The following is a 13756-nucleotide window of genomic DNA, read 5'->3' on the forward strand; positions in this document are numbered from 1 at the left end:
ATTGTGTTCATTTGATAGATAAAAATATACTCGAAATATTAATATTAAATATTAAAACACAGTTTTATTTTTGTCACAGTCATCTTCATTTATTATTAGACTTTCACACAGGACTGGAGTTTCGTGCTGAATCCAACACATCATCAGCTGTTGTGTAGTGATGTTGTGATTATAGCGATCAATACGAAACTGCAGTCCTGTGTGGAAGTCTAAAGCCCGGTTGCACAAAAACCGGTTAACTTTTAACCGTGTTTAACTTTACGAGAACCTATCAGAGAAGGCTTTTTTGAAAATAAGACTTCTCTGATAGTTCTTGTGCAATTAATCACGGTTAAAACTTGACCGTCTTTTGTGCAACCGGCACTAATGAATGTAGATCGGTAGATGTGACAAAAATAGAACTGTGTTTTTTCAAGTATGGAAAAATTCCACAATTCCAATTCTCAGTCAACAAAATTTCATTTCGAAATAATGATTTATCTTTGGAGTAAAATCAGACAGAATACATTGAAGTTTCTGATGAAAATAAACATGTGACTTCATTACAAAGTAATAAATTCATAACAGTTTGTAAAAATATTGTTATAATAGGTACTTTCTTGTCTACTCGTATATCATAGAGAAAAAAATAGCAGAAGCTTATGTTATAGCTTATGCTATCTTTTGTCTATGTCCTTATCAACCAAGGATAGATAGATCGGATGTTTAGTTGATAGATAAATAAATTTGAAATAATTATCTATCACTGGAGTAGAACCAAATCAAATGAAATGAAAAATGTGTTTGAAGAAAAGAAACATGTGACTTTATTTACAAAGTAATTCATAACAGTTTTGTATAAAGTTTGTTACAATACTTTCCTAGTCTATATCAACAAAGGGAGGGGTTACTTTTTGAAACCGAAAACTGAAAAAATTTGTAGTTATTATCGAGGAGGAGGGAAGAAATCCCAGTGATGGTGGTGGACCGCCTTGTCTTCACCCCCTAGGCCGAGCAACATCAACCCTGCAATCAGAACTAGCACGATGCAAACAGCTGTCTGGGCGTCTCTTCTCTTCTCCCCATCTGGGAAATAATGGTTGAGTCCTGTGATGATCTGCGAAATGATGTCTCCGAGGGTATCCCGTCCAATCAACATTAATTCATGGGTAAGGTGCGCTGCTGAGGGTCTATCAACACTACCAGGCAGGATGGGTCTTGGATTGGTGGCTTCTTCCGCACTAGATGACTTCACAACCGGCAGTAGACTTCCTGTATCTGGAGCCAAATCCCTTGGAGGCGATCGTGTCCTTGGTAGAGGTGTAGTTGTAGGTGAGGCTGCTTCAAATCCGGATCCGTAGAATGGCGTGATGTGTGCAGGGTGAACTGAGATAGTCTGCTGGGTAACTGGTCCTGACCCACTGTTCATCTGCGGTGGATAAATGATGATGGGCGTTTGTGAGGGGTACACCACCACAGGTGGTGGTTGGGTTGAATCCGCTGGGGGTATCTTCAATGAAGGCACATCTGTGGTTTCACTACTCTGTGGCTGCGACACTACATTTGTAGTCCCTGTTGTTTGTCCTTCCTGACTACTTGCAGCCTGTCGTAAACTTTGTAGAAACTCTGGTGGCAGCTCCACCCCATTAACAATCAGATTCCCAGCCTTGCTGCTGATTTCTGACAGCTGCATAGAAACTCCATCAATGTTTGACACAGATATTTTGTTGGCTTGCAACTCTGACACGTTTATTTTCTCCACATCAAGCTCAGACACTTGTAGCTTTTTTGCTTTCAAAAACGACACCTCTGTGTCTTCATCAGGTGCCACCACTACTCGCTTCTCTATCACAGTTTGGATTTGAACTGGGGCCTGCTGATTAGTCACACTGTCAGTCTTTAACTCAGATACTGAGGGAGGTGGAGAAGTGGACACTGTTCTGTTCTCCTCAGTGGTGGTCTGTTGCTCCTCCTCAACTGTGTACCCTTCAGGCAGAGGATCAGTTTGTGTTGAAACGTTAGCTTCCTCTACTTGAGGCTCCACTTGCCCGCTACCGGATCTCAGTGGAATAAACTTGAAAATAGGACTCTTCTCACGTGAAACTTTAGTCTTTTGTTCTGAGCTCTCCTGTTTTGTGGGTGATGTTTCCTTGTCCTTCTTTGGCTCGAAAAACTCTCTCTTCTTCTGTGAAATCATCTCCTTGAAAGCAGCAAACGGACCTTCCTTCTTTTCCACTTCCACTTTTTCTTGTACTACCTCTTTTCCTGGTGATGTTTTATTGTCTTCTTTCTGTTTCTGACCTTTGTTCACTTGTGCTGTAGTTGTTACCACCTCCTCCACTCTGGTACAAACCTCCTCAACTTGAACCGTGGTAGGTTCTGTGTCATCCACACCTGGCTCGGGTTCTTGTACATCTATGTCGGTGCGACTCCTGCCAGCCTCAGGTGTTTTTGTAATCTGGATGTCTATCTTCTCTGACACAACAATTTCATCATCATCAAAGTCACACACCTCATCATCGGCCAGGTTCATGCTTTCCTTCAGTTGGTCCTCAGTTTTTGATTTCCTGGGAGGTCGCGGGGGTGCAGGAAGTGGTCGTCCTTTCATCTTCTCTATGACGTCACCTGATTGGAGATCCTTCAGATCTTCAACAATGATGTCTTTCAATGGTTTATCGTCTTCATCTTCAGCCATATGTTGGATTTTGGGTGTTGATGATTCGATAGTCTCCTTCTCCGACTCATCCATGAAGGGTATGTTATCACCTTCTGCGTAAACCGGTTCCTTGAAGACTTTGGTTCTCCTGGGCGGTCTTGAGGGTCCGATTGTGCTGTAGTTACGCACGGGACGTACAGGGGGTTGTTGATCTTTGTTCAGGGACTTCATCGCTCTTCTGGGGTAGGTGAAGAAAAAGTTGATGCCCTGGTTTTTCAAGTGGATGCCCTGGTTCTTCAAGTTCATCATTTGTGTTGTTGCCTTTTTCTTGTTGAACCGGTTCGGCGGCGGGGGTCGGTTAGGTTTGTTGTTCTTCTTCTGGCGTTGTGGTCGCTCCAGAATTTTGCTGACTGGTGTTTTTTCGACGGTAGCGTAGCCGAACATGTCGTTTCCGTCATCCTCTTTGGACAGGATCCTCCTGACAGGAAACTCGTCGCCTGGCATCGATCTCGCCTCGGAGATGAGCGAATCACAGCCGCGCGAGGTGCGGTCCTCGTCGGCCAATGAGGTGGCTCGAGAGCGTGACTTCCTCAGCGGAGCAATAGGCGGCGAATCGTAGGTTGGCTGCTCAATGTTGATGGTGGGTGCTTTGGTTTCGATCTGTAGTGCCGTTATCTGCAAAAATTTAACTCAAAGTTTTTATCACGACCTTTAAAATAATTATCAGGAATGCAAATCAATTACTGCTTCCAAAGATATTTCGTAGTGGCTTAGCAACTAATTTAAGTAGGCTACATTCAGATTAGTTGTGAAAGTGACATTGTGGTAACTACTGTGGTAGTTATTTTCCTCAAAAACACTGTAAAACAATCAATCGAGAGTTAATAATTAATTAGTGATTGTACATTCAACACTGGAAAGATTGGCCCTTTCCACACTTACCGATTGCTGGCCCACACTCAGAATTGTCCTCTCATTGGCTGAAAATCAGCTGCTGGTAAGAATTAGTCAATCGTAGGACAATATTATTACGAGTGTCGGCCGACAATTAGTAAGTGTGAAAACGGCTAGAGTAGGATTGTTTCCTAATGGATTTTCAACCTGAGCACAGTTCCAGTTACTTCATGAATCGTTCTTCTCATGGTGATTAATTAATATTGAGAGTCAAGTTTTGAATGGATAATAGAGATCAAGATGACGTGTTGTGCCATTATCTAATCAATATTACATCAAGAAAAGTATAATATAAACAATGGTATGAATAATCCAGAATTATTACAGTTTCTGATTCATAAAATCATAAAAAAACGAAGCTACTTTTCTGGATTCTCACGTGAAGAAGGAAACTATTGTATGGTATTCCAAACCAGTAGAGAAGCTTTCTTGAAAATATTCCGAATTCAAAATTTTTAACATCAGTAATAATAATAATAAGTAATTTTGGGACGATTCTATTCAGTTTCTATACTGCCGACGCCCCACATTGCATAATTGAATATCGTTGTTGATAATGCATTGAAGGAAAAATAAGTAATTTTTCACAAACACAAAACCCTACTAAAGAGTTCCATCGATACTTTACTCAATATAATGAATAGCTCAGACTATAATATTGATTTCTCAGTGTATTTGTCATGTCAATTAGGTAAAAAATATGCTGATATTTAGTCATCATTAGAATATTTCAGTGAAATTTGAAAATCGAGAGTTTGAAATTAGTTTCTTGCCATGAACATATTTTCAAAGCTCATCACAAAGTTTCTTCTTGTCGAATATTCCTCAACATTCAACTTATCTTAAATTGTTCATTCTTTCCTTATTGAGAAATTGAATAATTCTATAGATTCAAGCATTCAACCATCTATTATTACTCAAATGTAAAGTAGAAATAGATTATTATAGATTATTAGTTGATTTCATTTGATGCATTTTTGCAAATTTCAAAAACAATAGAATCATTGAGAATTATGTCAATATGAGAAAGCTATCAGCAGAATAATAGTTAACAATCTTTCAATTTCATAACGCACGGTCGCACAACAGCCGGTTGAATTAAAACTGTGATAGCTCCGACTATAATATCAATTTCGTAGTGCATTTGTCATGTCAATTAGGTGAAACATGCTGATATTTAGTCATCATTAGAATATTTCAGTGACATTTTCAAATCGTGAGTTTGAAATTAGGTTCTTGCCACAGACATATTTTCAAAGTTCATCACAAAGTTTCTTCTTGTCAAATATTCAACTTATCTCAAATTGTTCATTCTTTTCTTAAATTAAGAAATTGAATAATTCTATAGATTCACGCATTCAACCATCTATTATTACTCAAATGTAAATTAGGAATATATTATTAGTTGATTTCATTTGATGCATTTTTATGAATTTCAAAAACAATAGAATCATTAAGAATTATGTAAATATGAGAAAGTTATCAGCAGAATAAAAGTTAACAATCTTTCAATTTCTTAACGCCCGGTCGCACAACAGCCGGTTGAATTAAAACTGTGATATATTTCACTAGAACCAATCAGAGAAGGCGTTTTTGAAAAGACGGCTTCTCTGATTGGTTCTCCTGGAATTAATCACGGTTAAAATTTAACAGCTGTTGTGCAACCGGTACTAAATGGTTTAAATTAACCAACTCTTCAACTTATTCTAGATTTGACAATAGCAATTTCATTAAATGAAAATCAATCAATAATCAACGTCGTCTATTGAATAGATTGATTGATTGCTACTGTTCTATTTCCTCTATCATCTCAATTCACTCAGTGCTGGTTACTCGCAATAATGTTATATATTGATTTTGCAATAACTAGTGATGGATAATTTATCAATACTTGAGGTAGACTAGTTTAATTTTCACTAACACCCGCTTATTCAAATAGAGAGGAAGACGTTTGGGTTGAACAATTTAAAATCTCATCTCCTCCAGTTTACTTTGAACTCTGCAGTATTTTCCAATCAAGCTACTCTTGAATAGATTGTATTATTGAAAAATTAGATTAGACTCACTAGAAATTGATAATGATGTAACAACCCAAACTAGTTTCGCATTATTCTGATGAATACTTTATGTTGCATTTCCAAGTTGTTCCACTCCAACCCAACATCTCTATCACTACTACAAGTATGATAAGGTTGATATGCGTTACTGTATGCGATCAAAGGAGATATTAAGGATATTTCTATTTTCGTATGATGCAACTAAGAAAGGAAATAACCCATGTATTTGTCAAAATGTGAGTAACTATTGTACGTTATATTATAATAGATGCGTATAGTTACCTCTCCAGGCACCATGAGTTGTGCATTGACCTCATCGAGCCAATCATCATCTGGACACACCTCGTCAATCATCGACTCACTGTCCTTGTTCAGCGACTTCTGGCTCTTCCTGCGCTTGGGTGGGAGGGGAGGCTGTCCTGCCTGAGCCCACGTCTCATTGGTCGACTGCGTGATGAAAGACTGCTGCTCGAAATTGGGAATCGAAACCCTCTCCAGGTCGACCTGGTTCATCTCATTCGACTCGTTACTCTCGTTATCGAGATCCAAGTCTTTGATATCAGCTGTTGTGATCGATTGTTTGTCCGCACTTTGTTTCCGACTGGGTCTGACTGGTGGATAGGTTTTGTAGTTTTCCCTCTCTTCTGGCAACGATTCCCTCCCTAGTGATGATCGACTGTGCGTGGATTGTTTCGATTTCAACGATCTCGAACGACTGGGGCGTTTCGGTTCGAACTCTTCCACCTCCTCCTCCTCCTCATACTCCTCAGGTTTAAACGTATCCTGAATAACTGATGTCAGTTTTTTCAAATCTTCCTCCGCCTCACAAATTTCATCATCAAACGGGTCTGTGTCCATACGAGCCAACGCGTTCTGGGGCGAACGGAACGCATCCCGTATCTCCAACGACAGGTAACGACTCACATCTACATCCTCTCTACTGAGCCCCTTTTCTCTGAGGAAAAACTCGTCAGAATCTATTTCCTCCAGCACTCCCTTCCTATGTCTATCGGAGGAACTCCCAGATGACCTCTGTTCCTTCTCCGAATCCTGGATACTACTAGCACTTATCGCTTTCAGTTTTCGTTTAGTTTCATCTAAAGACGTGGCTCCATTGAAATCCTGATCCCTGAACTCCGCCATATCATCTTCAACCTCGTCATCAAACGACGACATAGCTTTCAGTGAGGCACTCATTTTATCTGATTGGTTTTCATCATCTACAAACTTGATATCTCGGTATTTTTGTCCCCAGGTTTGGGTGTGAGGGACTTTAGAGCTCCCTGGGGATGACGGTATACTGTCAGTCTCCATTCTAGGGGGAGGTGTCATTGCCCGTCCTCTGATCCTAGCGTTCTCCTCAGCGATACGCTTTTTCTTGTTGAAGAATCTTGGATACGTTCTGAAGTTTAATGTATCAAATATATTTTTCTTTCCTCCGTAGGTGGTTTGGGCCGAGGAGTGGTACTGGTTCCGGTCCCTCAGGGGTCTCCTCAAGCTGCTGCTAGTTCTTGGTTTGGTAAGGTTAAAGTTTGGCATGGAGATTTTCGGACGCTGGGGCATGTTGAATTTGGGGCGATCTGGAAGGTTGAATTTTGGACGATCAGGGAAGTTGAACTTGGGACGATCTGGGAGGTTGATTTTGGGACGTTCAGGCATCTTGAATTTGGGGCGATCAGGTAGATTGAACTTGGGGCGATCAGGTAGGTTGAACTTTGGACGATCTGGTAACGATATCTTAGGTTTCGATAGGTTTTTGAACTTTGTTCGTAACCTTCCCGCTTGTGACTTGATTTTCTGTTGGAAACCACTCTTGGAATCGCTCGCACCAGCTTTCCGGGCCTCTCTTTTCAAAGGTAGATCCTCCAATGCTGAAGAATCAATCTGACTGGTGTTCAGCTCGCAATCAGTTCTTGATTCAGTGGTGGGGGAGTGTGCGAAGAACCTCTCCTCCATACGGTTCTGGATCTCCTGTGCGGACAGATCTTCATCCTCGAACTCCTGAGCGTCCTCTATGTCGGCGTCGGCGTCGGCGTCCTGGGAGACGACGATCTTGTCGTCGGAGGGGATCTGGAGGTAGGAGAGGGGAGGGGCGTCGTCGACGTCCTCGTCGCTGCCGTGGAGGGGGATGTGGATGAAGTTGGGGTCGTTGTCGATGTAGGTGATGCGAGCCGAGGGGCCTTTCTTTTGCTGCTTTGTCGAAGCAGGGGCTGCTTCCGTGTCTGTTACCTGCATAACAGGGGGAGGCGAACGCTGGCTGGCCATCGGGTTGATCGGCTCGTACTCGTGATCCCTGCAAACAAATAACTTATAATCAGAAATTGAATTGAAAAACTAGCTGGAAAATGATTTGACGAAATCATATTCAGAATCAACAGTATCAATTTCACAAATAATATTGACAAAGTGTTTAGAAGAGTTCACGCTATACTTTCAAGCTTTATCAAGCAATATCAAATGAACATAAATAAATAACAAACCACTATAATACATACTCGTACATATTGCATAGGAGTTGTTTGTTACATATTGCTGTCAATTATACTATTTAAAATTATATAATTATATTGAAATCATATCTTAATTATAGAATCATTATGTTTCAATCTTCAATCATACTATTAAAACATCAAATATTGATAACTCTATCGATTACTATAAATATCAAATATCGATAACCTATTACTTCTTGAATATCTTTCTTTTTTTATTTCACTAATTTTTCAGTTCTACCAAATTTTGATCTATGATATTCTTCTTGTAATCCAAATTTATGACCAAATCTGAAGCTTAGCAGATAATATCGGGCACCGAGCTTCGCTCGTGTTTTTTATTTATTGACAAACAGAACTCTAAAATGATCGTGTTTATATTTTACATCTGGCTATACTCGCTCACTCACTTTTTTTACTATCCATAGACGACAAAAGTCTCAGCTGTTTCAGCCAAGGATGAATTATCCTTTTAATGTCGTTCAGTGAGTTTTCCCAAGGATGAGACCTAGTGCAATCGAATTTTTATACAAGAACATATGTTTACAGATCATACATATGTATGATAGATCTAAATTGGTCGTTTAATAGTATAGGATTGAATTCACCGTTGAAGAAAATTTATTAAATGCTCTCCAAATCATTAACATAGAACATGAATTTGGGTCACAAGAAGAATATCATAGAATAACAATTGGTAAATATTGAGAAATATTTATAAATACAGTACCTATCACCCTATAAAAACATCAAATATTGATAACAGCTATACTCATCAATTTTCAGGTCTGGAGGTTTGTAATAGTAATTGATTATCAACTTCAATTCTCATGGATAGTGACTGACAGTCGTTATTAGAATCATGTTTCAAGTGAATATAGTATCGCAGTTTTTGATGAGATCGAAAAACGATTATTGAAAACTAAAAATATATGAATGGAATATGGAGGAGAAATACTCAAGTACGATACGTATTAGGAGGCCACATATTATGCAGTTGGCTTTTTACGATGATTCTCTCTGGAATGGGAAATGAATTTACTCAAATCTGTTGATCTTTAGTGAAGCATAATGAAGTACATTTTGATTCCTAGATTGTGTTGCAGAGAGTTCTCTGCAAATGGTTTCTGCTGTGTTTACAGATACTTGTCAAACATGGCTTGTAATGTTCTAACTGCTCCAATTTACTTTCCCACGAGTGAAAAACAGGAATAGCGGATTCAACCTTGAACCATTTTCTCTCTTTTATTCGGCCAGATGGATCAGAAAAGGAAGTAAGTCAAGTACACAAGTCAGTGTTTACAAGTAATGAACATCGTTACTCTAAACACTTAGTACCGGTTGCACAACAGCCGGTTAAATTTTAACCGTGATTAATTCCACGAGAACCAATCAGAGATGCTGTCTTTTCAAAAACTCCTTCTCTGATTGGCTCTCGTGAAATTAATCACGGTTAAAATTCAACCGGCTGTTGTGCAACCGGGCCTAACTCTATGAAGGAGTCTATTTTTGAGTTTCAAATCATCACCAAGCATGCACACGTATTGGGATTTTGATGTCTCTTCTCTTCAACCAACATAATTGTAAATTGAGTGTGTAACTGGAGAATGTTGAAGTGACACATAACCTACATACATTTGGACTGTTGTATAAATTAGAATTGAAACCTTTTTGGGCGTGAGACTGTAGTACTTTTCTGTAAGTTGTGTAATTCTGAATGATTAAATAAATAAATAATATTCGCATATGAACCGCAGCATATTTGCAGTTTGAAGTGTGATTTTTAGTCCAAGAAACACTCCAATTCATATATTACCCTTTAATAATAATTGCAATTGAATAATAATATTTGTACAGTCTACCTCATTGATACTTCGATGGCCAAGCCATATGAAGCGTTTTCATCAGGCGTTTTCAGACGAGTCGGCAAGGTAGAAAGCTCTCCAATTGGCTGATTGAATTGGCGTTTGGGAATCAGCTGATAATCAGCCATATCATCTTCAACCTCGTCATCAAACGACGACATAGCTTTCAGTGAGGCACTCATTTTATCTGATTGGTTTTCATCATCTACAAACTTGATATCTCGGTATTTTTGTCCCCAGGTTTGGGTGTGAGGGACTTTAGAGCTCCCTGGGGATGACGGTATACTGTCAGTCTCCATTCTAGGGGGAGGTGTCATTGCCCGTCCTCTGATCCTAGCGTTCTCCTCAGCGATACGCTTTTTCTTGTTGAAGAATCTTGGATACGTTCTGAAGTTTAATGTATCAAATATATTTTTCTTTCCTCCGTAGGTGGTTTGGGCCGAGGAGTGGTACTGGTTCCGGTCCCTCAGGGGTCTCCTCAAGCTGCTGCTGGTTCTTGGTTTGGTAAGGTTGAAGTTTGGCATGGAGATTTTCGGACGCTGGGGCATGTTGAATTTGGGGCGATCTGGAAGGTTGAATTTTGGACGATCAGGGAAGTTGAACTTGGGACGATCTGGGAGGTTGATTTTGGGACGTTCAGGCATCTTGAATTTGGGGCGATCAGGTAGATTGAACTTGGGGCGATCAGGTAGGTTGAACTTTGGACGATCTGGTAACGATATCTTAGGTTTCGATAGGTTTTTGAACTTTGTTCGTAACCTTCCCGCTTGTGACTTGATTTTCTGTTGGAAACCACTCTTGGAATCGCTCGCCCCAGCTTTCCGGGCCTCTCTTTTCAAAGGTAGATCCTCCAATGCTGAAGAATCAATCTGACTGGTGTTGATCTCACAGTCGGTTCTCGATTCGGTGGTGGGAGAGTGTGCGAAGAACCTCTCCTCCATACGGTTCTGGATCTCCTGTGCGGACAGATCTTCATCCTCGAACTCCTGAGCGTCCTCTATGTCGGCGTCGGCGTCGGCGTCCTGGGAGACGACGATCTTGTCGTCGGAGGGGATCTGGAGATAGGAGAGGGGAGGGGCGTCGGCGACGTCCTCGTCGCTGCCGTGGAGGGGGATGTGGATGAAGTTGGGGTCGTTGTCGATGTAGGTGATGCGAGCCGAGGGGCCTTTCTTCTGTTGCTTTGTCGAAGCAGGGGCTGCTTCCGTGTCTGTTACCTGCATAACAGGGGGAGGCGAACGCTGGCTGGCCATCGGGTTGATCGGCTCGTACTCGTGATCCCTGCAAACAAATTATTGACAATCAGAAATTGAATTATAAACTAGCTGGAAAATGACTTGACGAAAAAGTAATCATATTCAGAATCAACAGTATCGATTTCACAAATAATATTGACAAAGTGTTTAGAAGAATTCACGCTATACTTTCAAGCTTTATCAAGCAATATCAAATGAACATAAATATAACAAACCACTATAATACATACTCGTACATATTGCATAGGAGTTGTTTGTTACATATTGCTGTCAATATTGTACTATCTGAAATTATATAATTATATTGAAATCATATCTTAATTATAGAATCATTATGTTTCAATCTTCAATCATACTATTAAAACATCAAATATTGATAACTCTATCGATTACTATAAATATCAAATATCGATAACCTATTACTTCTTGAATATCTTTCTTTTTTTATTTCACTAATTTTTCAGTTCTACCAAATTTTGATCTATGATATTCTTCTTGTAATCCAAATTTATGACCAAATCTGAAGCTTAGCAGATAATATCGGGCACCGAGCTTCGCTCGTGTTTTTTATTTATTGACAAACAGAACTCTAAAATGATCGTGTTTATATTTTACATCTGGCTATACTCGCTCACTCACTTTTTTTACTATCCATAGACGACAAAAGTCTCAGCTGTTTCAGCCAAGGATGAATTATCCTTTTAATGTCGTTCAGTGAGTTTTCCCAAGGATGAGACCTAGTGCAATCGAATTTTTATACAAGAACATATGTTTACAGATCATACATATGTATGATAGATCTAAATTGGTCGTTTAATAGTATAGGATTGAATTCACCGTTGAAGAAAATTTATTAAATGCTCTCCAAATCATTAACATAGAACATGAATTTGGGTCACAAGAAGAATATCATAGAATAACAATTGGTAAATATTGAGAAATATTTATAAATACAGTACCTATCACCCTATAAAAACATCAAATATTGATAACAGCTATACTCATCAATTTTCAGGTCTGGAGGTTTGTAATAGTAATTGATTATCAACTTCAATTCTCATGGATAGTGACTGACAGTCGTTATTAGAATCATGTTTCAAGTGAATATAGTATCGCAGTTTTTGATGAGATCGAAAAACGATTATTGAAAACTAAAAATATATGAATGGAATATGGAGGAGAAATACTCAAGTACGATACGTATTAGGAGGCCACATATTATGCAGTTGGCTTTTTACGATGATTCTCTCTGGAATGGGAAATGAATTTACTCAAATCTGTTGATCTTTAGTGAAGCATAATGAAGTACATTTTGATTCCTAGATTGTGTTGCAGAGAGTTCTCTGCAAATGGTTTCTGCTGTGTTTACAGATACTTGTCAAACATGGCTTGTAATGTTCTAACTGCTCCAATTTACTTTCCCACGAGTGAAAAACAGGAATAGCGGATTCAACCTTGAACCATTTTCTCTCTTTTATTCGGCCAGATGGATCAGAAAAGGAAGTAAGTCAAGTACACAAGTCAGTGTTTACAAGTAATGAACATCGTTACTCTAAACACTTAGTACCGGTTGCACAACAGCCGGTTAAATTTTAACCGTGATTAATTCCACGAGAACCAATCAGAGATGCTGTCTTTTCAAAAACTCCTTCTCTGATTGGCTCTCGTGAAATTAATCACGGTTAAAATTCAACCGGCTGTTGTGCAACCGGGCCTAACTCTATGAAGGAGTCTATTTTTGAGTTTCAAATCATCACCAAGCATGCACACGTATTGGGATTTTGATGTCTCTTCTCTTCAACCAACATAATTGTAAATTGAGTGTGTAACTGGAGAATGTTGAAGTGACACATAACCTACATACATTTGGACTGTTGTATAAATTAGAATTGGAATAGTTTTGGGCGTGAGACTGTGGTACCTTTCTGTAAGTTGTGTAATTCTGAATGATTAAATAAATAAATAATATTCGCATATGAACCGCAGCATATTTGCAGTTTGAAGTGTGATTTTTAGTCCAAGAAACACTCCAATTCATATATTACCCTTTAATAATAATTGCAATTGAATAATAATATTTGTACAGTCTACCTCATTGATACTTCGATGGCCAAGCCATATGAAGCGTTTTCATCAGGCGTTTTCAGACGAGTCGGCAAGGTAGAAAGCTCTCCAATTGGCTGATTGAATTGGCGTTTGGGAATCAGCTGATAATCAGCCAATCGGAGAGCTTCCTGCCCTGCCGACTCGTCTGAAAACGCCTGATGAAAACGCTTTGTGTGGCTTGGCTCTGATTGTTTGATTTATTATGCGACTCATAACTGCACACATATTCCACAAGCATTACCTTCCTATAGTGAAACCCACTTCAAACCATTAGCATTGGTTCAAACCGTATCTACAATCTATTATCTTATCTATTCGTACCTATGATCTATCGCACTGTGGATCTTTTTTTGAGGAAATTCTTCATTTATATACGAGATAACATAGAATATTC

General features: G+C 39.2%; 1 protein-coding gene across 5 annotated transcripts in view; it reads right to left on the bottom strand.

Annotated features, from left to right (window-relative positions):
- Positions 1–780: 780 nt before the first annotated feature.
- Positions 781–13756, bottom strand: part of LOC111046879 — a 42466-nt gene continuing 29490 nt past the window's right edge. For all 5 annotated transcript variants that reach the window (XM_039431583.1, XM_039431581.1, XM_039431582.1 and 2 more), the window contains 3 exons: positions 10144–11281; positions 5929–6801; positions 781–3310 (listed from right to left, as the gene is read on the bottom strand). In XM_039431583.1, coding sequence (XP_039287517.1) covers positions 926–3310; positions 5929–6801; positions 10144–11281 — 4396 coding nt within the window. In that variant the 3' untranslated portion in view covers positions 781–925. The remainder of the gene's footprint in view (positions 3311–5928; positions 6802–10143; positions 11282–13756) is intronic.

The sequence above is a fragment of the Nilaparvata lugens genome, chromosome 6, assembly GCF_014356525.2.
Source record: "Nilaparvata lugens isolate BPH chromosome 6, ASM1435652v1, whole genome shotgun sequence".
Classification (NCBI taxonomy): domain Eukaryota; kingdom Metazoa; phylum Arthropoda; class Insecta; order Hemiptera; family Delphacidae; genus Nilaparvata; species Nilaparvata lugens.